The sequence below is a fragment of the Nasonia vitripennis genome (genome assembly GCF_009193385.2).
Source record: "Nasonia vitripennis strain AsymCx chromosome 1 unlocalized genomic scaffold, Nvit_psr_1.1 chr1_random0005, whole genome shotgun sequence".
NCBI classification, from domain to species: domain Eukaryota; kingdom Metazoa; phylum Arthropoda; class Insecta; order Hymenoptera; family Pteromalidae; genus Nasonia; species Nasonia vitripennis.
Window position 1 is genome coordinate 3,705,832 of NW_022279591.1, and position 23,235 is coordinate 3,729,066.

The 23,235-nt window shown below is 44.0% G+C and overlaps 1 protein-coding gene across 7 annotated transcripts in view; it reads left to right on the top strand.

Moving 5' to 3' along the window:
- Positions 1-23,235, top strand: part of LOC103317675 (protein strawberry notch) — a 340,816-nt gene that overhangs the window by 59,998 nt on the left and 257,583 nt on the right. For all 7 annotated transcript variants that reach the window (XM_031920743.2, XM_031920738.2, XM_031920751.2 and 4 more), the window contains one exon: positions 12,316-12,683. In XM_031920743.2, the coding sequence (XP_031776603.1) occupies positions 12,316-12,683 (368 nt within the window). The remainder of the gene's footprint in view (positions 1-12,315; positions 12,684-23,235) is intronic.

Consider the following 23,235-nt stretch of genomic DNA (forward strand, 5'->3'; position numbering starts at 1 on the left):
TGCGCGCGCACCAGTCGTATGCTTTCCGTGTTTAAGGGCACGTTGCTCGTAAAGCCACCAGTCATTTTCGGTGTAAACAGTAGTTAGCCCTCCCATCTGGAGGCCTAAGCGTTGACGACGGTCTCTCTAGCATGTGCAGGGTTCCGTGACCCTATTCACCTTGAAAATACAACAAAATACATACGCATTACATCTTTCAACAGTCCATTGTCTTTTTACGTACAACTAGTAGAAGAGGATGGATTGTATTCGGAATTAGAAAAAGAGATGAGCACATTTGACCAGTTTGCACCTCTTTCCCAGCATTGTGATAATATTTTAAAATTCATCCAAAGGACGAAATGTCGTTTAAAAAATTAACTTTACAAAACTTGCAGGTATGTTTTTAAATTCTAGATTTTTTTTAACCAGACCTCAAACTGTATATAACTTATACAAATTTTTTCAAAAACTTTCAGCCTAAAACAATGATTACTGTTTTACGAATGGGTAAATGGATATGTTGTCTTTCAACGGAAACGCCAAAGAGATGTATAGCAATCGACACAGGCGAGTTTATAAAAATTACATCAGATCGAGAGAAGGATGGCATTTTTAGACTCGAGCTCCGCTTCTTTAGACTACCGCCTCGAGTAACTTTATGCGGACATCATACCTTCGTCTGCGTGTGGTGCTCAGTGGTGTAACGATGTGGATTTCGGGGAAATCCAGGCGTGAAATTACGCCATTCACACATTAATGCTGTCACAAATCAATATCGTCCGACCGTATTTATAAGAAGGAGCGCCAGGTCGGACGAATTTCCTTCAACGAATTTACTAGCGCGTTGCCGGCTATTGGAGACTTCTTATCCCTGAGGAGATTCGACCGTGGTTAAAGTCGGGAGAAAAATTATGACACTATTTAAGTACACTGAAATCACAATTCTTTTATTTTTAACTGACTATGTGGTTACAGCGAAACGTCGGCTGATATTCGGCGGCAAACTTACATTCGTCAATACACTTTCAGGACGAACTAACCTCCCGACGGTTAAATACGATGGCTTCGCGACTAGAGCAAATCTAATACCCGGCAGTACGGCTATGAAAAAGGCATGCGGATATCACACTCTCTACCTCAACTTTCTCGGCAAAAACAGCTTTTCCTCTCGTACTGGTGATGTCTCGTACTCTGAAAATTTCGTCGCGAACAATAGAAAAAAAACTACTTAGACTCTCGGCACTACCGGGGGGTCTCTTCTAGGCAGCGATTCGAAACCTAATCTATTTCCTGCAAATCTTCAACTGCTTTCTTCTAAGTCTCGTACCCAAGTGTTCGAGTCACCTCGGCGAATTTCGACACGAGGTCTCGCATACAATTGCGCGCATGCGCTATACATACTTCATTAATTTATTGTTGTTTTACAAGCTTTCAGACAGAACATTTTGCTCAGAAACACATTCTCGCGAGCCAGTATCACTCCTTCATTCAGTACATAATTTTCGATTTGCAAATTACATTATCTCATTCTGGCTAAATAATTCGCATACTCATACAACGACTCTCACCCACACATGCTCGGCTTATCGGTGAGCTGAGAGCGGGTCCGCACGACGCGGTTTTCCCCCTCCCAGCGGTTCGCTCTCTTCTTCACTCACGCTGGTTCGGCGCAATGCTGGCTTCTTCCACGTAGTGTATGCGTGTAGACCGGTGGGATTGTACATATACAGTAGTTTACCCTCGAGGGGCGCACACAATTACTACTGGTACATCTTATTTTATCGTACACTAGACGAATACTTTTGTAAAACCGTCCCTTTAAATTTGCCGTTATTTTTAAATTAATTCGCTTCCGCGCTCTGCGCACGCACACGTGCGCTAGGAAAAATCAGCCACTTGAGTAAGTACTAGGCCCCTGCACTTGCGCTTCAAGGATCCGCCTAGACCCTTGATGCCAGATGCCACCACTCCGACTCTCTACACGCACTTTCTCCAACCCTATCCTCCGATACAGGCCTCACGTAACCCTGTAGCTACGATAAATCACTTACATTTAAATAAACATACACACGATATTTATTTATTTAAATATATAGACACGAAATCGAGTACTCACTCCCATACTCCACACGCATTTTATATGCCTGTAGAGAGCGTGCGACACGCATAATATTTATTTATTCAGTTATTATTTAGCATATTATTATTTATTAATAATAAGATCTCATATCGTCTCTACGGCTCTAATAGTCGTTGTACACTCCCACACTAACCACGCCAAAATCACCATTATTTATTTAAAAATGATTTATTTGAAAATTATTATTATAAATAAACATACACAGCCTCGAATGTCAACCGCGACATCCAGCCACCACCTCCTCCCGCAACGACAGCTGCGATCCACCTAACCACCCCCTCCTCACGCAGCATCATCCGCGAGCCACCTTACCACCCCCTCCTCACGCAACGTCAGCCGCAAGCCACCCAACCACCCCCTCCTCTCAGGCGGTCCGCGAGCGTCAGTCGGCTATAACGTCCCCCCAGCCAGCCATCCTGGGCAGCTAGCGCCAGTAGGCCACGCCCCATGTCTGGCGGAAACGTCCCCCTGCTACTATTGATCACTTCAATTAATTACAATGGTCGCGCGAGAGGACGGTGTTCGGTAGACGAGCCGAGGATTCGGTGGCAGGAATATCGGCTTCGGCGTCTTTATAGTCTCGTGAAGAAATTCATGAGATGTACGGAGATGTGAAGCACGCGTCGAGCATGATCTCCGGTGACCAAGATCAAACGACAGAATCCGGTTGTTCGTGGTGAGGTCTCTCCTAGCCAAGTTGCTCCACTCCTTGGGAGGCTCCTGTGTAGCTGCTTCTGGACGTTAAGCGGAGATTGAAGGTGCCAGCCATGAGAGTTGATTGTTTGGATGATGCTTGTCGACACGATACGTTTACCGGGATACTTTAGTTTGTTCTCCGCGCACATTTGTTTACTGCTCGCAAGCCCGAAATAGTCTACATTTACGCGCAGTGTTTCACGCGCGCCTCCGCGCACGACTTAGCAACATCGCGCTTGCATGCCGAGCTAACATCGCGCGACTAAACAAGCGCGCGCAATATGAATTGTCGCCTTGTCGATTCGCGCATATGGGAGCCAAATGACGGAGAAACGTTCGCTAAAACTACTACTAGGCAAAATAGATACTAATAAAAATAAATACGTCGCACTTGCTTCTATCCCTAGTAGCCCTGGGTTACGTCCGGAACAAATGAAGTATGACTGAGAGAGGGCTCAAGGGGGGGGGGGAGCTGAATCCCACCTTGGCTCAAAACAACTACATACTGTGTGTGTGTGTGTGTATATATATACATACACACATATTATGTAGTTGTGTATTTTGTGTGTCTATATATATATATATATATATATATATATATATATATATATATATATATATATATATATATATATATATATATATATATACACACACACACAAAATAAAAGCATTATTTATATTATTTATGTAAAAGAATGCCATACTGTCACACGCAGGCCCTACTAAACTTAATCTTCTAAGAACTGATAGCAATGACTTTGCGATCGCTGAAGCCCTTTATCTAAATGAAAACGGAATGAAGCCTTAAAAAACAGTGAAATAGCCTATTTCACGACTGAAAAGGAGCTTTTAGCCATTTTTTCAGTATCACTAAATTCGATGATTATTTGAGAAGGGCAAAACTGTAGGTAAAGACTGATTACAAAGCACTGATATACATGTTCAGCTGTAGATTTCAAGTCCGAGAATACGCCGGTGCATTATGACTATAATGTAAGGACATCGTCGCACCTGATTTCTTATCGAGACATCCAGACTATCTGCAAACTATAAGTAACCAACCAGGCGAGATATTAATATCAGCAATAAAAAAAAAAAAAAAGAAAACAAGTTCGAAATATGCTTGGTGTCTTCAAAAATTACAAGATATACCAGGAAGAAGATTCGGCACTTTTTTACGTATATTGAAGTTTTCCGGAGGTACTTCTAACTTACAAATTATTTTTCATTCATTATAATTACATTTCAAGTTGTATGGTTAAAAATTTTTCATTTATAGGAATGGTACAAACTTTAGACTCACAGAGAATACTATACAGAATTTAATATCGCTAACAAAATAAAGCGCATAATGTTTAAATCAAAGTTTGTGAAATATCAATCCCTTTCAGAATTCTTCTTCTGAATATGATGTTCTGGTGGTCAGGATGACCTTGAAGTTTACGAGATATCGTCTAGGTATAACTGCACTATATTGTTGTGAGTCAAAGATTAAAATACGATGATTGATATGACTGGATATAAGATTTATTTCTTAAGACAACTGATTTCCAACAGAACCGTGATTTAAGGAGTAGCTACATTCGTTTTTAATTGTCTTGGCCAGCTTAAAACAATATATTATTGTAAATTTTGATAAGATTATGCAAATTTTCAAGTTTTTATCAGTTAAAACAATTACAACAAAGTTTCTAACAGAATTAAAATCTTAATATTGATATATATACACACATATATCTTATTAATGTTCTTGAAACAAACGCATCAATTTAGATTATGTAATTAAATGCAATATTCTGTTAATAAAATTGAAGTTTACTACGAAATAATGATGATTCACAAATCTTCAAAAGCATGAAATTGACAATCGAATAGTTATAAACTCGCTAGGTATCCAGAAATGTATACGAAGAGACTTTCAGATTACTTGAGATCAAATTTGCAAATTTTGGTGGTTGTCGGCCTTCGGGTCTAAGAATCAAGTCAGCCAATTTCAGTCATAATGTAATAAGTGTAATTAAATCATATTTTGTAACTCATGGTATTCCTCAAAACATATTTAATTAATTCAGTCATGATCCACCGTTGCAAGACCAGTGGTATAACACTAAGTACACAGAGGTCAGCGTCAATCCTACAAAGTTTCCGGACTGGAAAATTGTGGGTGGGGGGGGGTGTACAAGTAGAAAGTGGATCCCGACATAGGGATGCGCTCGAAGAAGATGAAAAGGTATATAAGTTGGACTTGCCCAAAGACAAGCGAGAAAAAGTATTAAAGGAATGCCATGACCAACGAACGGCAGGCAATTTTGGCCACAAAAAAACTTATAAGAGAGTGGCATCACTGTGTGGCCATGCATGTACAAAGACGTATCGGTCTGCGTGCTGCGCTGCCAATTGTGCCAACGGAGCAAGGTCGAACAGAGGCCATGTCCCGGCTTAATGGAGAAGCGAGTGATCCAAAGATCATAACAAATGGTGGCAGAAGGCATCACAGGTCTCATGCCAAAGACAGGGAAAGGGTAAAAATATGCCCTCATTTTCCAAGATCATTTTACACGATCGTTTGAGTGTGCACCTCTCCGGAAAACTAACGAAAAAACCATATTAGCAGCATTCGTAGAACAAGTCATACTGTGCTTCGTAGCGCCAGAAGTATTTCACTCTGATAACGGTATAGAGTTTAAGAACGAACTAATCGACGAGTACCTGGCAGCACAAGGTATTCGGCACTCTTATACTCCACCGTATCACCCACAGACAAACCCCGTGGAGAGGGTTAATCAAAGGGTGAAAAAAAGATAGCGACGCACGCTGAAGTCAACTATCGCACCTGGGATGAACACTTGAACAAGATCGCGTTCTTGTACAACACGGCAGTACACGCGGTAACAGGAGTGCCGTTTGCCATGCTATACTTTGGCAGGCAGCTGAATGCGCCTGCATCACTGAGACGAGAGCAAGACCGACAGACCATTGAACGAGAAACGATCAGCGAATAGCAAGAACGGCTCGCTAGGCTCCCAGCCCTGCACGAGCAAGCGAAGAAGTTATCACAAGTAGCGCAAGATCGCCAGGTGGCGCACTTTGACAAACGACGTCGCCCTGAAGAGTTCAGGGTCGGCGAATTAATATGGAAGCAATGCCATACATTCTCGTCTACAGCAGGAGAAGTAGCAGCAAAGCTCGTCCTACCCTTTATCGGACCGTACACCATAATCGCACAGGTCGGCTCTAACACGTTTAGCTTGCATAAAGTTGAAAGGAAAGTAGAAGACCTAGTAGCCGCCGAAGAACTCTAGAAATACTACGGTCCCGAAGATAACGAAGTAGACGACGCAGCAACCCGACCACCTAGGGATGACGCGAACGAAGGGGCGACGAGTGCCCTGCCCGAAGTAAGCGTACTCGAGTAAGAGCTCGAGCCTGGAATTGTAGCGGCGACGGGGGACAGTGAGCAGGGACTGAAGCCTAGCCGATTTGTAACGTCACGAGAGACCGAAACCCATGCAAACGAGAGCTAGCAAGCGAAAATAGATTCTTTCCGTCGCAAGCGCGGGCGACCACCCAAAAAACGAGATACGCAAGCGAAGGGCGCCAAGCACAAAGTTCGAGAAGCGAAAACCAGGGTGGCCACGAGACTCCAAGAACCGCCTGCCGCAAGGCAGGGTAAGTATGTCACCGCGACGGGCCCGCGCACAGCGCCATGTCAAGAATCATCAATCACCCTCACAATCAATATTATAACATCATCATAATCACTGTGTTCTTCTCCTCCCCTCTCTCCCAAACAGCTAGCAGAAGAAGATGGATCCGGACCAGGAGTGGACACTCGCGAAGCTTTGAGCCCGCACGTGCGAGGCCCGCGGATGAAGCCTCTCGGCCACCATCGACACCTGAACGGCTGGGCTCGAGTCGCAGTATCTGCGAGACTACGCAGACGCTGTACGTCTGGGAGGCGCCAGTGAGAATGACACGAGCGACGACGAGCTCAACGAGTCGGTCCAGACCGTCGTCGAGGTGGCTAGAGTCGAGCCGAAGAAAGAGGAGCGGAGTAAGAAAGAGGACGCGCAAGGCGAGCAAGAGAGCCCCACGTCCACCAGTGCGCTGGACTAGCCTTAGACGCGGATTGTGAGGCCGTCGAGGAAGAATTGGAGGGGTTGCACTGGGACATCCAGGGCCTGGAGGATTGGGAAGTCACAGTATCCTGTCGGTTTGACGAGTACCGCCGTCGGGCCGGCGAGAACGCGTACCCTGAGGCCGCTGTCTGGGAGGCGCGAATCCAAGACTGCCGAGAAAAACAGGTGGCCATTCGCACTACCCGAAGGGCTTAGGAGATCCGTCGCTGGGACAAACGTCAGCGGAAAACAAAGGTTTTGGAGAGGTTTCAGACTCTGCGCCTGAAGCGTGAGTAATTGGAGAGAGAGAGAAGGTCGAGGCCGCTGATCGGTCCCGGCAGCTGGAACAACAGACTTCCCGCACCCAATTGGACGAGTACCGGCGTGGCAGCAGCAGGCGTCCGCCTACGGCCCGGCGAAGAGCGAGCAGGGAGTACCCGTGGAAGTTCGTGGCGAAGAAGTAGAAATTAGATTAGAGTAGATTAATTAATTTTATTTGCGCACATTATGTTGTACGATTCAGTATGTACAGCAGAGTAGTAAAAGTACAAAAATAATAAGTTTGAGGTATCTTTTTTAGTAGGTGTGTAGTGTGAAAGTATGCTGAGGTGAAGATGGGTTAAGCGAGAATGAGCAAGTGTATGCGTGTGCGTGACTGTGTACACTATGTTTATGTGTTTATGCGTTTTCGAGTTCGAAAAAGTAATGTTTAGCTAGCTTCTTGAATACTGCGATGGACGTAGTGTTACGGAGGTGTGATGGCAGGTTGTTCCATAGGTATGAGGCGCTGATATGAAACGAGTTCCTCAGCGTCCCCGTCGCGAAAGTAGGGATATCCAGAGGTGTCACTTCCCCCCTAACAGGCCGGAGTGCTACGCGAAAGTCAAAGTAGGCCAGTACGTATGATGATACGGCAGTGTTAAACATTTTTCGTAAGAAACAAACAGTGAAATACTTCCTGCATCCGGCAGTGGTAAGCCACTGCAGCTCCCGCCTGTATAGGAGATCTCTCCTTACATCATAGATGTACCGAATCCCCGTGTTCACGAGCCTATGTAGTTTTAAGTCGAGTTCCTGCGCCAGGTCACAGTATACAAGAGAACAGTAGTCTATAAGGGGAAACAGGAGCGCTTGTACTAAGTGCTTGCGCAATCTGAGATTGGTACTTTTTCTGAAAAAGTAAAGCCTTTACATTAGCGAGTGAGCATGCTTACACACTTGTGTAACGTGCTCATTCCACGTGAGTTTAGGTTCAAGCACCAATCCCAGATTACGCACAGAAGATTCAAAGCTGACCTGGGCTCCCCAATGTTGATATAGGTGTTAGCTATTGAAGGTAGTGCATTTATGTAGTAGGGGGAGCCCAGGACAATTGCTTTGGTTTTGTTAACATTGAGTTTTAGCCTGTTCTGTGCAGCCCAGCCCATTATCCTCTCGGCATTAGCACTCATCCTGTTTGATAAAGAATCGAGCTCCTCAAGGTGGCCTTGACTGTAAATTTGCAAGTCATCCGCATAGATGAGATGGGAAACATCAGAATCAAGGCAGAAACCGATGTCGTTGATGTACAATGCGAACAGCAAGGGACCCAGAACGGACCCCTGCGGGATGCTGATGTTAAGACGCCGAGGGGAGGAACGTTTGCTATTGTCTCCAACGACGGCCTGCTCTCTCCCAGAGGTAGGAGGCAAACCAGCGGATGACCTGCTTTGAGAAGCCGATGGTGGATAGCTTTCTCAGGAGCCTAACGTGACACACAGTGTCAAACGCCTTGCTAAAGTCAAAGAGAAGGAGAAGTGTTACTTTCTTTTTGTTTATTCCGGCCCTGGCATCATCAGTTAGCTTAATTAGGCCACACTGAGTGCTGTGATCAGTGCGGAAGCCTGTTTGAAGATTATCTAGTAGGAACCTTGATTCAAGGTATTCTGAGACTTGCCTGTACACCAGCCACTCCAGGGCCTTGGATAGAAAGCAGAGAAGTGAAATCGGACGGTAGTCAGTCACGGCTGTTGGCGAACTGACTTTGTTCGGTGCGCGCACAAGCGACAGTTTCCAGGCAGAGGGGAAACAGGGCTCGCTCAGGGACAGGTTCAAGATTTGACTTAGTAAGAAAGCGAGAACCAGCAATGCTTTTGAAATAACGACCTGTAAGATGCCGTCACTCCCCCTAGCCTGAGTGTCGAAGTGCGATACCGCAGTCAACACGTCCGATTCCGTTATAGTGCTAAACTCGAAGTGTTCCGGGAGGTCAAGACTTTCCAGGATGAGAAGATAATCCTCAACGGCAGGGGCCAACGGATCTTTGGAGATCGCGCTGAAATGCCTTTTGAGTTCATCTATGGTAAATCGAGATGGTAATGGGGCCTTAGTGGCAGAAATTCCAAGTTTCTCCAGCTCTCTACAGATCTGAGTTTGTAAAGAGCTCTATTAACCTTTCGGCTAATCGCATCCACTTGCGGTTTCCACGTCAATTTTGAATCCATTATAGCACCGAGATTGGTTACTGTGTCAACAAAGGGAACGAATACGCCATCTGCGACCTCAATGCCAGGCAGCTGTAGACTTTTCACTTTATTGATGTTATAATCCGAACCAAAAATAATAGCTTTAGTTTTCCCAACATTGAGGCGGAGTTCATTCTCAGATGCCGACACTGCACGCGCCCCAGACGACATGCGGTCCACTCTCTCACTCAGATCGTCCCTCCTCACCTGAGTATAGGTTTGCAGGTCATCGGCGTACAGCAAATGTTCGACCAGTCGCAAGCCTCGAGAAGAGACAGAAGCTTCTCTTGCCTGACGGCTTTAAAATCTCTATAAAAGAAAGGACTCAAGACTGGGGGTTTTGACTTTGGGGCCCTAATTGTGACATCGATGATATCGTGTCTGCTTGGAAAGGTCGCCATCATGTTGTTCGCATCGAGCACTGCTTCATTGCTGTCAGTGAGTATCACGTCGATCCATGTGTGAGACTCCCCAACGTGGTGAATCGCGCCATGATCAACCAACTTTAGATTTAACTCGCAGGCAAGGTCTTTGATGAAGTTCGCGTCTTGAGACGCCGACAGCATATTCGCATTCAGATCCCCCGTGATTATTCGATGGTCATAATCTACCGCGTGTAATCTTAGCTTATCTATTAAATCGGAACTTCCCGTAAAGGAGATACCCGGTGGTCTATAAATAACCGCAACAAAAATAGGAGGCATTTTACCCTTTTGCACCCTACACATAAGATATTCAGGAATACCTGGTTTGCCTTCGTCTTGCGTCGTTGGTGATGAGCACAACAAAGTCGCCTTGTAGCTATTATGTATAAAAAGCGCAACGCCTCCTCCCTGGGTATTCCTGTCCTGCCGAAGAACCGACTAACTGTTAACCTGAGCGAATACACCGTCGACGTTTGGCCCGAAACGCGACTCAGCCACGCCGAAGAGATGATGAATGGGACGAGCAGTCACCAGAAATTGGCGAAACATCTCCATATGCTTGTTTAGGGATGTTGCATTTTAAAATCCCGCCCAAAATTCCTCGCATTCTGTCTCTTTCGCCTTCCCTACGTCTAGTCAAACCTCACTAGGAAGTTTTTACGCTTCTTTGCACGATGGTTCAGCGTCGTTTGCGACATCACCGTCTTGTACCGCTGTCAGTCTATTTACATTAATACAAGTGCTAATATTATTTACATTTATACTAGTGCCAATATTATTTACATTAATATTAGCACTGTCATAAGATGCAGCAATCGCGTGCAGGTCTGCTGTTGTCATAAACAAATGTGATATATCCCCGTCTTGTTTTTTAGCCAGAAAATGACCGCCTCTATGCCAAACATACTTAAAACCCAGACCACGTGGTAAACTCTTTGGAATTTTAAATTGGAGAAATAATTCTTAACTTGATATCCGATCCGATCCGATTTCAGAGACGAGACGTTTATATGTCCCCTCTCTCTCTCTCTCTCTTTCTCTCTCTCTCTCTCTCTCTCTCTCTCTCTCTCTCTCTCTCTCTCTCTCTCTCTCTCTCTCTGCGCTGTTCCAGAACTTTCCCGAATTACATTTGATTTTGGGTTTTTAGGTTTATTTATTTTCACATTAGATTCGTGATCAGTAATTCTTAAAACCTTAAGTGAAATGTGTTTCTCGGATGAAATTCTAAACAAGTTCGATTTTGCAATAATTTATTTTATAGCACTGCGTAGCATAAATCCGCATTCATGTCACACCGATCCGTGGCATATGTAGTTCTTTATTACACCGTGCATATCACCTTCGCTACGCTCGGACGCTAACTAAACCTCACGACGTAAAAAAGGACAGCTAATGCTATGGATAGGCGTGCCAGCGGATTTAAGCTAGTCAGTGCTATAAAATATCGTACGATACACGCGTCATAAGCTAATCTTCATAGCACGGCGTTAAGCGTACTTGCTACGCTTGGGCGCTTATACATGCCGTGTCGTAAAGTACGACTCTCTCTCTCTCTCTCTCTCTCTCTCTCTCTCTCTCTCTCTCTCTCTCTCTCTCTCTCTCTCTTTCCCTAATTAAATAATTTGTTAAATAATTAATTAAATGTAATGTTGATTAAATAATCGATTTTACAATTCCTGATGAGCGTCTTCAAAAACCTCGTTTTTTTTAAACAAAATTACAATACATTCAAACAAAACTTATCTAAATTCCATAATTTATTTAGTTACGAAAACGTTATAATAAATAAATATATTTTGTTAAAAAAGAATTGCACAAATAAAAAATTGGCTCAAACGGGACCGTCAACGATACGTGCGCGATTGTTCCGCATCCACACATGCACCTATTCTTTGCACGATAACAAGCGACGTATGGTATGATCCCATGACTCGCTTGTAATAAATGCATAATATATCAGCGTGCATTCAGAGCATAGTGCTATATGATACAGTAAAATCAAACTCTTGTTTTAGTAGCTTCCGAGATTTGATATCATTCTTTAAAAACACACTTGTTTTTAATACTTAAATCAATGCTTCAATTACTAAAAATTATCATGGCATGATAGTATACACAAGTACCGTGCCGCAAAAGTAAAAATTTTCTCTCCGCGTAGGAAGAGAGCGGGAGCAGAGCAACAATCTTTGCCATGGCAATTCTTTGACTAACAAGCTCTTTAGAATTTTGCATGCGTGCGCGTTAAAACTAATGCTAGCAGATAACTACTCTTTCTCTAGCCACACACGTATGGTTCACCTAAGCACACGTCGTAGAATATAAGACGAGTGGATGGAAAGAAAAAGGAATATATTGAATTTGAGATATATTCATACACAATTTTCTATTCTCTTCTAGTATTTAATTCAATTTGTTTGAAAATGTCTGATGCATGTTTATTTTTTCAGTAAAACTTGGCCGTAAGCATCCTGATCCCGTCGTTGAAACTGCATCGTTATCAAGTGTTGAACCAACAGATGTTTGGTATAAGTTCTCTATTCCAGATGAAACTATTCTATCAGGTGCCTTATCTGCACTTCAACTTGAATCAATCACTTATGCATCGCAACAACATGAGCATCTATTACCAGATGGTTCACGAGCTGGATTTCTAATAGGTGATGGCGCAGGCGTTGGTAAAGGCCGAACTATTGCTGGGATTATATTTGAAAATTATTTAAAAGGTAGAAAACGAGCGATTTGGATTTCCGTATCAAATGATTTGAAATATGATGCTGAGCGTGATCTGAAGGATATTGGAGCATCTAAAATTGAGGCATGTCATTAGCTCTTATTCATTTTTTAATAAAAAAAAATATTTAAAATATCTTAGAAATGTTTTAAGACATTTTGTTATATCTCACCCGTAGGCTTTATCGCACAACCCGCTCTACGGTGCTACTATAGCCCACCGCGCCAGTAGTAATGCGCCCGGTCGCTAGGCCACTAGCGTGCACTTCTTAAAATAAAAAATCATTTATGAAGGCATATAGAGGCACCGATGCCAGCGATATTTCATTCCCCTCCTCGATCAGATCCCGGATCTTAGAGTAGAGCTCGGTGCCTTGACAGCGTGTGCATACTACTGAGTAGATTACCAAAAGAGATATTTGAAAGGTCTAATATTTAAAACAAAATGATTACTCTCGTAATTATCTAAATCCCCGTCCTTCACTTACGACTCCACAATCCGTCACGCGCAACACCGGGAGTCAACGTCGCAGATCGAGCCGGAGCTCAGGGACCAGGATTGCAGCACGCAGGCGGATCTGCTACGCCGTACCTCTAGTCCGTCTCAGCTGAGGTTCTCCTCCAGCGCTCTCCTCTCTAGCGGCTCCCATCGAGTTGAAAATCATCAGCCGGAAGATAGCGGCCAGAGTCTTGCAACGTCGTGCTGGTCTCTCCAAACAAGAGGAAGCAGACCCCGACAAAGGGAAAGCCGACTGCTCCAAAAGTGCCAAAACTTCGTGAGCTGAGGGCCATCTCCAACAAGATCCTCGAGTCCCCGCTGTTGTTCTCACTAAGAAAGAAATTGACTCGCGTTTCTCCCCTTCCAGTGTCTTTGGCCGAGGAGACGACCCCGGTATAGCCTATGGCTTTGACGGCACTTGATCTGACGGTCGGCGACTAAAGCACTCCGCGCCTCTTAGTCATTTTTTCAGTGGACCGATCTCTCTGAGATTAGCTCCAGAATACACACGTACGCAAAACCCTCTAAAGGATGTTCTATGCCTTCAGCCGTCGGGGTGAGGAACGGGGCGCCTACCCCCTGCCCCTCCTTGCATCGCACGCCAGCTTCTCTCTCACTGCGCACCTCCTCACGAAGCCTGCAAGTTTTGCGTTTTATTTGCGTTACGCCTGATTACTTAGAGATTCGTGCGACAACGCAAACTGAAATTCGTGCAGTTTTCACCGGGTTTGGTGGCCCTCCCTTTTCCAGACTGAAACGGTCCGGGTAGTGTTAGTTAGGAACCGCATATAAATTTCGAAACCCGAGGATTAGTACATTACAAATTTGAAGATCTATATAGGACCTGCCATCACCCTGCACTGTCAGTTGACTGATCGCAAGCCTTCCCCATTCTCTAGAGTGGGAGAACCACTAGAGGAGAGCTGCTTGTGTGTATCGGGAGCTGTGCAGGGGAATCTACTTTACAGGCCTCACATACTTAGGGAAGTCACTCGGCTTTATATCAGTATGTGAGTGTTAGTAGTAGTAGTATAGTATTACCGCAAAGATTGCGTGTAATTGTCACTAAATCATGATTTATATACTCGAATCAAAATAACTTTAGAAATAAAAAAAGTTAGCCCACGTATAATAGTATACAAATCAAAGTTAAACTGAAATTTTGTATGTTTTATTTCTATAAGTATTTGTATTTTTTTGTTTAATTAATTTATTAAGTTATAAATCACTCGAAAAATCACTTGATAAATCACGTGATAAATCGAGTGATTTCTTGCGCCATGGAAACGTCCGTGTCTGTTTTATTTATTTATTTTACTGCATAGCGTCCAATGTGTGTAGTTGTTTATATCCTTATTTATTATTGTCTTGTGTAGTGTTTGTATCTGTATGCACGTCCACTACTAATTTATTTATTGAAATATATATTTCCTTCATAGTAAATGAGTTTACATTGTTCGTGGCTTATTTCATAAATATATTCTTGTTTTCCGTTTTCTGTAGGTATAAGTTGTCCGAAAATTCCGCTTGATACGTTTTGTAAATTTCTATTTTACATTGCATTACCGTAACTTCTCGGAACCCTGCTACTTGTATCAGCTCGCTGATGCCGCTTGTTGAATTGACAGGTATATTGTGGAAGTCGCATCCCCCGCGTCCGCGCGATCAACAGGGCCGCAGGATGGTCTCGGTCTCCGGAGTATTCGAATCTCGTCCCGACGAAGCTTCAATGCGGGTATATTTTATCGGTTGCGCGCACGTATCTGTATCATTTGCTAGCCGAAATGTATCTGACTTCCTGCGCGCCTTCCCGCATGACTTGGTAACACCGCGCTCGGCTGCCGAGCCATCAACGCGCGACCGAACAAGCGCGCGCAATACGAGTCCGCAGCATATATATATATATGCTAAAATGATTAAAATTCATATTTAAAGCCTGTGACAAAGCTTATGAATTGCTATTGCATCGTCTGCTATGTGCAGGTTATGCGATCTCCTTCGAAAAATCGTGCCTGTGCAGGCCCCGACGAACATACGCGCTTAGATAATTTTACAAATATCTAGACAAAAAATCAGATATTTAGCTTTAATACAATGCAGATGGTATACGAATAATAGATTTGAGCATTGGCTAATAAGATTACATGACTTCCATTTACTTACTCACTAAGTTAAATTACCATTAAAACCTTGGAAGATATAAAATAATGTTAATTAATTTAAAAAATAATCAATAAAATACGAGTTACATTCATGAATCATTTTCATCTTATATTGAATCCTGTATGACAACCTCTGTAAAGACCGTATTTCAGAGGGCTGCGCGAGTACTATCAATTATTTTGAGAACTATCCTTTTGGCTCCATAGCCTTATGTTACCGAGTAGTCTAGAAAGAGATGGACGCGACCTGATGTAAGTACGTTCGGCGGACGAGTGTCCCTGTTGAATGTCACACTCTCCCTTGAGACTCTAGTCTGTCCCTGGTCTATCTGGTGCAGACAGAATTATTCGAGTGGACTCCGTTGTATATCTGGGTGGATGCTCTGATGTCTTGTAGTCCTTACCTTACTAATGCCACGTTGTTGATTGTGTATTAGAAATTTGTAGGTTATTTTGATATTTATAATTACTATGAAATAAATATACACTTGGGGATCATTTGAATTGTTATGTTTTCATGGGTTCGGACCATTGCACTTCACTTCAAAGACGGATTGGATGTTACAGCGTTTAGTTGGACTTTTTATGTTGTTTACTTAGCTTATTGTATTATTTATTTACTAGGTTGTTATTTAGATATTTCAACTTTGTTACTAGGGCGAGTTACAATTATAGTCGTTATCTCGCACTTTAGATGACGTAGTCTCCTTCTTAGAGTGGCAGATGTTGACTGTTCTAATCTACACGATTTCTCGTGGCAAGTTATATGATCTTATCTAAGCTGTGTTACCACTAACGCCAGATTTGTTGACGGACCCTTCGCCTATTGCACGATGCAGACTCTTAACCAGAAAACAAGGAGTTTACTATATCTCGCACGCAGAGTTTGAGTAGTTTGCACACACTCTAGACACATACTTACGAGCCAAGAATATATGAACATGGAACATTACACCTCCTCCCCTAAAACATTGCCGTCCTTGGCAATGGAGCCGGTGCAAAGAGAAAAAAAATGTCCTATATTCATTAACAATATATGCTTACTATATACGATAATTTTTACAATTACAATTATTATAACTATGATAATTTCAAGTATGGTACGATTTATGCCTAAACTTTAAGTCTAATCTTGTGATGTTCGTATTGTTAGTCTTGAGTCTTCGCTGGCTAGTGTTGAGCGTCTTATGTTTTACTTAGGTACGTCCAGGGATTCCATAGATTCTTACGTTGACCATTTTAGTTTGCAAACTCTGCACTCGTAGGGGATCCTCTGCACGCATTTTCCGTTTGCCCAATGATATGGCAAACGACACATAGCAGCCAACTCGTATTATGCTATTCAGTTCCTTTAAACCAACAGGCTAAACGATATAAATTATGTTCCCACCTCATTTATACATAATGATTATGCTCAACTAACAATTTAACAACAATTCACGAAAACTCATTAATTATTAAAAATATTTAAATTCTGGTACTTTACTGCTCTTTAGGGTATCGATCTACCCTTAAAAACGAAAGTTGCAAACCATTGTTTATAAGATTATTATGAACAAACTTACACTGTGAAAATTATTATTTTTGTCTCTAATTTGTTAATTAAGCAACTGCCTATATATAGCTTCAAAGCTTCCAATTTATTTAAACTACAGTAACTTTGTTAATAATGATTGAAATGTCATAAAATTTGTCTATAATTTATTAAATTTAAAACAAAATTGTTATACCTTGATAGTCGATTTAATTCATACACTCCTGGTGCTTTCCTATTACAATGCTGAGTTTCACGATTTTTTACTACTACTAAAGTTTGTTCTGAAATTTACATTTTTCCTTCCTCGTGTGAGTCGTAGTTTGTACCTTACGCTGATCAAACGTACTGTTATTTAGCAGTTTAAAATTACAATTGGTCGTCGCTATAAAAAAATTTGTCATTCTAGAATCAGGACTAATTTTCCTCCGACCGTACTGACAATGATTTTAGTCATTGTATGTAACATCTCTACTGTTACTATGCTATTCTTCCGCGGTAGAGTATGTCTATTTATTGTTTTAAGTATGGAGTGAAGTTGCTCGTGTGTAAACAACAGTGGGTGTAAGTGACCTCGCGTGGCTGTTTCTATGGTATTCACAAAAGTTTTATACGAGTTGATACTGTGTTTTAACGATTGATCGAATTGGTAAATCCACTTTAATAAAGTTTGGACTGTTACTGTTTGGTTAGCAAATTTATCAAGTTGGTTCGTCCTATTTGCTAACCTTAGAAATTGTAAGTGTTGCTCATGTAATGTTCTCTGAGCATCATCGGGTTTTTGGTGCAGCGACTCTAGGTTAGACCTTACTATGTGAGTCTGACTGGCTAGTAAAGTTGACATGTTGGCCGTTTCTCATATAGTCTGTCCACATCCTGGTTCAGCTGATCTCTGTCCCCTGCGTCCATAGTTCCGAAAAGCTGTCGGCTAGTCCAACCAATAAACTCGAACGGAGCCCCATGCTTAATTAAGGCGTGAGTGTATGGAGTAATTTAGCTTTATGCAACTCGCGGATTTCCTTGGGTAGTTCGTTCCATAGCTGTGCCGCTCCAACACGAAAAGAGTTGGCGAACGTCTCCGTGCAGAATTTCAGAATACAGAGGTCAAGTGGACTGGCTCTTTTGGAACCAGGGCCCTCTGTGTCCCGGAATTTAAAGTGATTACGTAGGTAAAAAGGAGTATTTGACCTCAAGGTGGTAGCCAACAGGTTCAAGGTTAATAATCTGAGCCTGCACTTGTACGATGCAATCCCGTATTTCTTGTACGTGGGCGAGATGTGATGATGTTGTTTAATCCCCTCAACGAATCGCATTGCGGCGTTTTTACAGCGATCAAGTTTGGTCGTAAGCTCGTCAGTCAACCCGAGAAACAGGGCCGGACAATACTCGAAATACGGAAAAACAAGAGTTTTCACAAGTAAAAGTTTCGTTTCGCGAGGAAGAAAGAATGCGTTTTTCCTGAGGCGAGAGAGAGAGAGAGCCGCGAAACATTTCCTGGTCGTGAGGGTGCATTGCTCTCTCAAGGTTAGGCAGCTATCAAGAGTAATACCCAGTAACTTGACCGATTCGCAGGGTTGGATGCTCTGCCCGTCCACCACGATAGGAGGCAAGTTCTGTTGATTTAGCCTTGCCTCGAAGCCGCGCGAGCCTAACCAGGTGGCTTTGGTTTTTTTGCCATTAATACGAAGTCCGTTTGCTTTTGCCTAGGAGACGATGTTGGCGAGAGCCGCGTTGATCCGTTTGATGATATAAGGCGCATCGCGAGCAGGACCGTGCGCATAAATGCAAAAATCATCCGCGTAAAGGTGATAACTGCAATCGCCGCAAATATCAGGCATGTCGTCGATGTACATACAGAAAAATAGAGGCCCTGGGAGCGAGCCTTGCGGGGCGCCGGAGGTTCTCGACAGCCGCGAAGAAGATTTACCGGAGCTAGAGGTGACAATCTGCGTGCGTCCAGAGAGATATGAGCGCACCCAGACACATGCCGAGTCTGAGAATCCGAAGAAGCGAAGCTTTTCGGCGATCAGGGGGATGTTGACTAGATCGAAAGTCTTGGTTTGATCGATCGAGACCAACAAAGTGACCTTGCGCTCATCGATTGCGTAGCGTACATTATCACTGATGGAAATGAGAGCGGTGTGGGTGCTAAAACCCTTTCGAAAACCCTATTGAAGAGGATTTAACAGATTTCTGCTGGTTAGATAGTCATTAATCTGATTCAGACTGTAGCGAGGCATCAAAGATATTCATGAGCACCGGGAGGATTGCGAAAGAGCAGTCCTTCAACATATTCGCCTGCAGACCGTCCGGTCCTACTGCGTTTGACCGGGAGGCACTAAGCGCTTGGAGAATTTCTTGGGCTGTGACGTGTCTAAAACAAAAGTAATCGTCCGGTGATATTCTGGCCGTTGGGCGGAGGTCGTGTAGAATTTCGGATGTGTTGGAGCCTACGAAGAAGCGATTCAGTGCGTCGACTGAAACCGGAAGTTGAATGTCCGACTTGTCCTTACCGCGCAGTCCCAATTTGCTTATGATCTCCCACATTTCCTTACAATTTCGACAGTTGCTGATCTTCTTACTGTAGTAGGCCATGGATGCTCTGTTAAATTCAATTTTCACTTTCTTACGGAGCGCCTTGTACTCGTCTTTGTTTTCCTGCTCTTGTTATATTTGAGTTTATGCCCAGCCTTGTTACGTGCGTTGCGAAGTTCGCGTAATTCAGATGTTAGCCATGGCGAGGGCTGACGTTTAGAGGCGAAAGTGCGTAAGGGTGCGTGAGAATTGTAGAGGTCTAGGATATTTGAGGTAAAAAGACGCATACGCTCGTCTGGGTCGTCGATTGTGGTAATAACAGACCAATTTACCTCGCGCAGATCCTCCCACAAAGCGTGGATATCAAAGTTTTTGTAGCAGCGCCGCGTTGATGTTGTGTTTCTCGGAGTGTCATTGGTGCTGATTGGAAAAGAGACAAACAGGGCGTCGTGCGCAGATATCCAGAGCAGATGGAGTCGATTGTCGACTCAGACTGGTCGAGGTGGTGGGTTTTGCCGAAGGGTGCAGGTACGAGGCCCAAGGTGCGAAGAGATTGCTCGAGAATATTGCGACTTGCTGAGTTACCGTGCCATTCTATATTCAGGTCCCCCATGAGAAGAAGCTGGTCACACGGTGAATTGCAGTTGAGGACGGCCTCCTCGACGTAGCGCCAATACCCTGCCTTGGAAGGGCTGTAGACCACAACGCAAAGGAACTTGAAGCGCAAGGCTGTAATCTCGGCTAGCATGAACTCCGGTGCCTTGCAATAAGTCGAAGGACGTGCGGATTTATGCACAATTTTGCAGCGAGCAGAGCTTTGGACGTAGAGGGCCACTCCACCGCAACGCTTCCCGAGTCTGTCGTGCCTGAAGAACGTATATCCGGGAATTTGTTCTCGAGCAGAAGAATCGCTTGGTTGCAGAAACGATTCGCTTATGCCAAAAGCAAGAGGTTTAGAGCGCAGGATGAGGTCGTGTATATCCTGGCGGTGAGCAAGCAGAGAGTGTGCGTTGATGTGGCCAATGCCAAGCTGCGTTGGTCGGAGGATGGGATTTTAGTCGCCATAGTCGATGCGCAAGGATTTTCGCTCGAGTTTTGTGCGCAGTGTCGTACATTTACCCTTGTCGAAGGCCGAGTGGGAGTCGCTGAGATTGCTCTTCTTGCAGTTCGCGCAGAAGAGATGTTTTTTATTATTACACGTGCTTGTTAAATGAGCTTGCGCGCAATTACCACAAACAGGGTCGTTCTCACATTCTGCTGCCTTGTGACCGAACTGTAGACATTTATAGCATTGAAGGATGGAGATATGATCTGCGAAACGGCAGAGTTGCCACCCGATGTTCACTCTGTCCTGTCGGAAAAAGATTTCTCGGCACTCAGGTCCATCTGGACTACGCAGGATCTAAACTTCTTGCTACCTGCAGGATACAGATAGACAACCCTGAAACGGCTGGCAGTGATGGTTGGAAAATTTTGGCTGACGAACGTTTCGATGTCCTCTTTCGCGTATTCAACAGGAATGCCATGGATCACAACTCGTGGGCTAAGTTTTGAGTCGGAGGGTGCTACGAGGCCGGCATCTAAGAGCGCTTTGCAGCTGAGAAGAGGCTCGAGTGAGTCGCCTTCCACCACAACCGATGAAGAGTCCCTTAGAGGAATGACGCGTTTGACTCTTAATTGTAGGGCAGCGGGATTTACAGCGTTGTAAAGTGCGGTGCGCGTTGCCTGCGAATTAGGGAACTTGACTTTCGACTCCTCGCACGGGTTTACGGTGATGCGTTTGGCTCTGACTAAATTGATGGGCTTGCCTTGGTCGAGTAGGATTTTACGTGCTGCCGAGTGGAGTGGCGAGTGACACTGGCATAGGAGAGCTGCGGTACTTATCGATCGAATCGAACACACTTTCGTGATGCTTTCCATACCAAGCTTGTAGAATTACGCGTCGCATACCGCAGATAAAGCGGCGCTCATCTTGTTGCGCCTTGGATTATCTTTTTCAGTTCCCAGCAGGGTGATAAAGTCTTCGCAATTCACGCGGAGGTCCTTATTTAAAATATCGATGTCCTCGGTCGACAGCAGCAAGGAAGGCAGAATGCACGGCGGAGATGTGCTTCTCAGAGTTACAGTCCGAATCCGAGTCATCAGCTGTTTTATCTAAACTTGAGTTGGCCTCGTTGCGGCGCCTCTTGCGTCGGCCCATATCTACTTATCATCAGGTATCGAGATTAGTTAAACCAGCAAACGACAGATTTCCCGGGTAGCTAATTGCGAAAAATTTGCGAAGAGCTGAGTGACTTGCCAATTTTGAGGTTAGAAATTGTTTGCGGTAAAACACTTGAATAATGCACAGATACAGCGATTTAGATGACAATTAATATGTCAGATAGTCTAGAACGATGATCACTCGCGCCTTGCGTAAAAAAGATGCACGTAAGTAAATCAACACAGTGTAAAACGGCAGGTGAAATACGGATCGGTATCACTACGTGTATTCCCTGAGAGAGAGAGAGAGAGAGAGAGAGAGAGAGAGAGAGAGAGAGAGAGAGATCAGCGGACTGGACCTGGGCCTGCCGTCTGCTGCGAAATACAGTGTGCATTCTCTGATGCGTGCGGGCCATGCCTCTAGCTTGTGGCAAGCCATACCTGCTGCAACCGTGCAGCTAGGGTTTTTGCTCGCACTTTGTCTCTATCTTTCTCTCACACATGCGTCTCCTCACACTGCTCTCTCTCAAGGTCAACTTTGAATCATCTGTGCGCAACCTGGGGCTGGTGCTTGACTCAAAACTTACGTGGAAACTTGTAAACGTGCTCACTCTTTAATGTATCGGCTATATTTCTTTCGGAAGAGCACTAGCCTCAGGTTGCGCCAACATTTGGTGCAAGCACTCCTATTTCCCCTCATCGACTACTGCTCACTTGTTTACTGCGACCTGACTCAAGAGCTTGACTTAAAACTGCAGAGGCTTGTCAATACGGGAATCCGATACATCTATGGTGTAAAGAGGGACGAGCACATCTCCCCTTACAGGCGTGAGCTGCAATGGCTCACCACCGCCGGACGTAGGAAGTACTTCATGGCCTGTTTTCTTAGAAAAATTTTCAACACCTCAATACCAGCTTATCTACTAGCCTATTTTGACTTCCACGTCGCACTCAGGTCTGTCAGGGGCGAGGTGACTCCACTGGACATCCCGTCCTTCAAGACGGAGACGCTGAGGAATTCATTTTTCATCAGTGCCTCCTACCTCTGGAACAGCCTTTCATCTCAACTTCGCGACACACTATCCATATCACACTTCAAACAAGCAGCTAAAAATTATTTCTTTAATTTGGAAAACACATAAACATCGCACAAACATACATACATTCTCTTTCATCTCATGTCATCTCTCAACATCACACACACCTTATACTATATACCCTTACACAAATTTTATTTATTCCTTTATCATAATACACTATATTTGTTATATGTACAACAAAATGTACAAAAATAAAGAGCAATTAATCTAATCTAATCTCTCTCTCTCTCTCTCTCTCTCTCTCTCTCTCTCTCTCTCTCTCTCTCTCTCTCTCTCTCTCTCTCTCTCTCCTCTCTCTCTCTTCTCTCTCTCTCTCTCTCTCTCTCTTCTCTCTCTCTCTCTCTCTCTCTCTCTCTCTCCTCTTCTCTCTTCTCTCTCTCTCTCTCTCTCTCTCTCTCTCTCTCCTCTCTCTCTCTCTCTCTCTCTCTCCTCTCTCTCTCTCTCTCTTCTCTCTCTCTCTCTCTCTCTCTCTCTCTCTCTCTCTCTCTCTCTCTCTCTCTCTCTCTCTCTCTCTCTCTCTCTCTCTCTCTCTCTCTCTCTCTCTCTCTCTCTCTCTCTCTCTCTCTCTCTCTCTCTCTCTCTCTCTCTCTCTTCTCTCTCTCTCT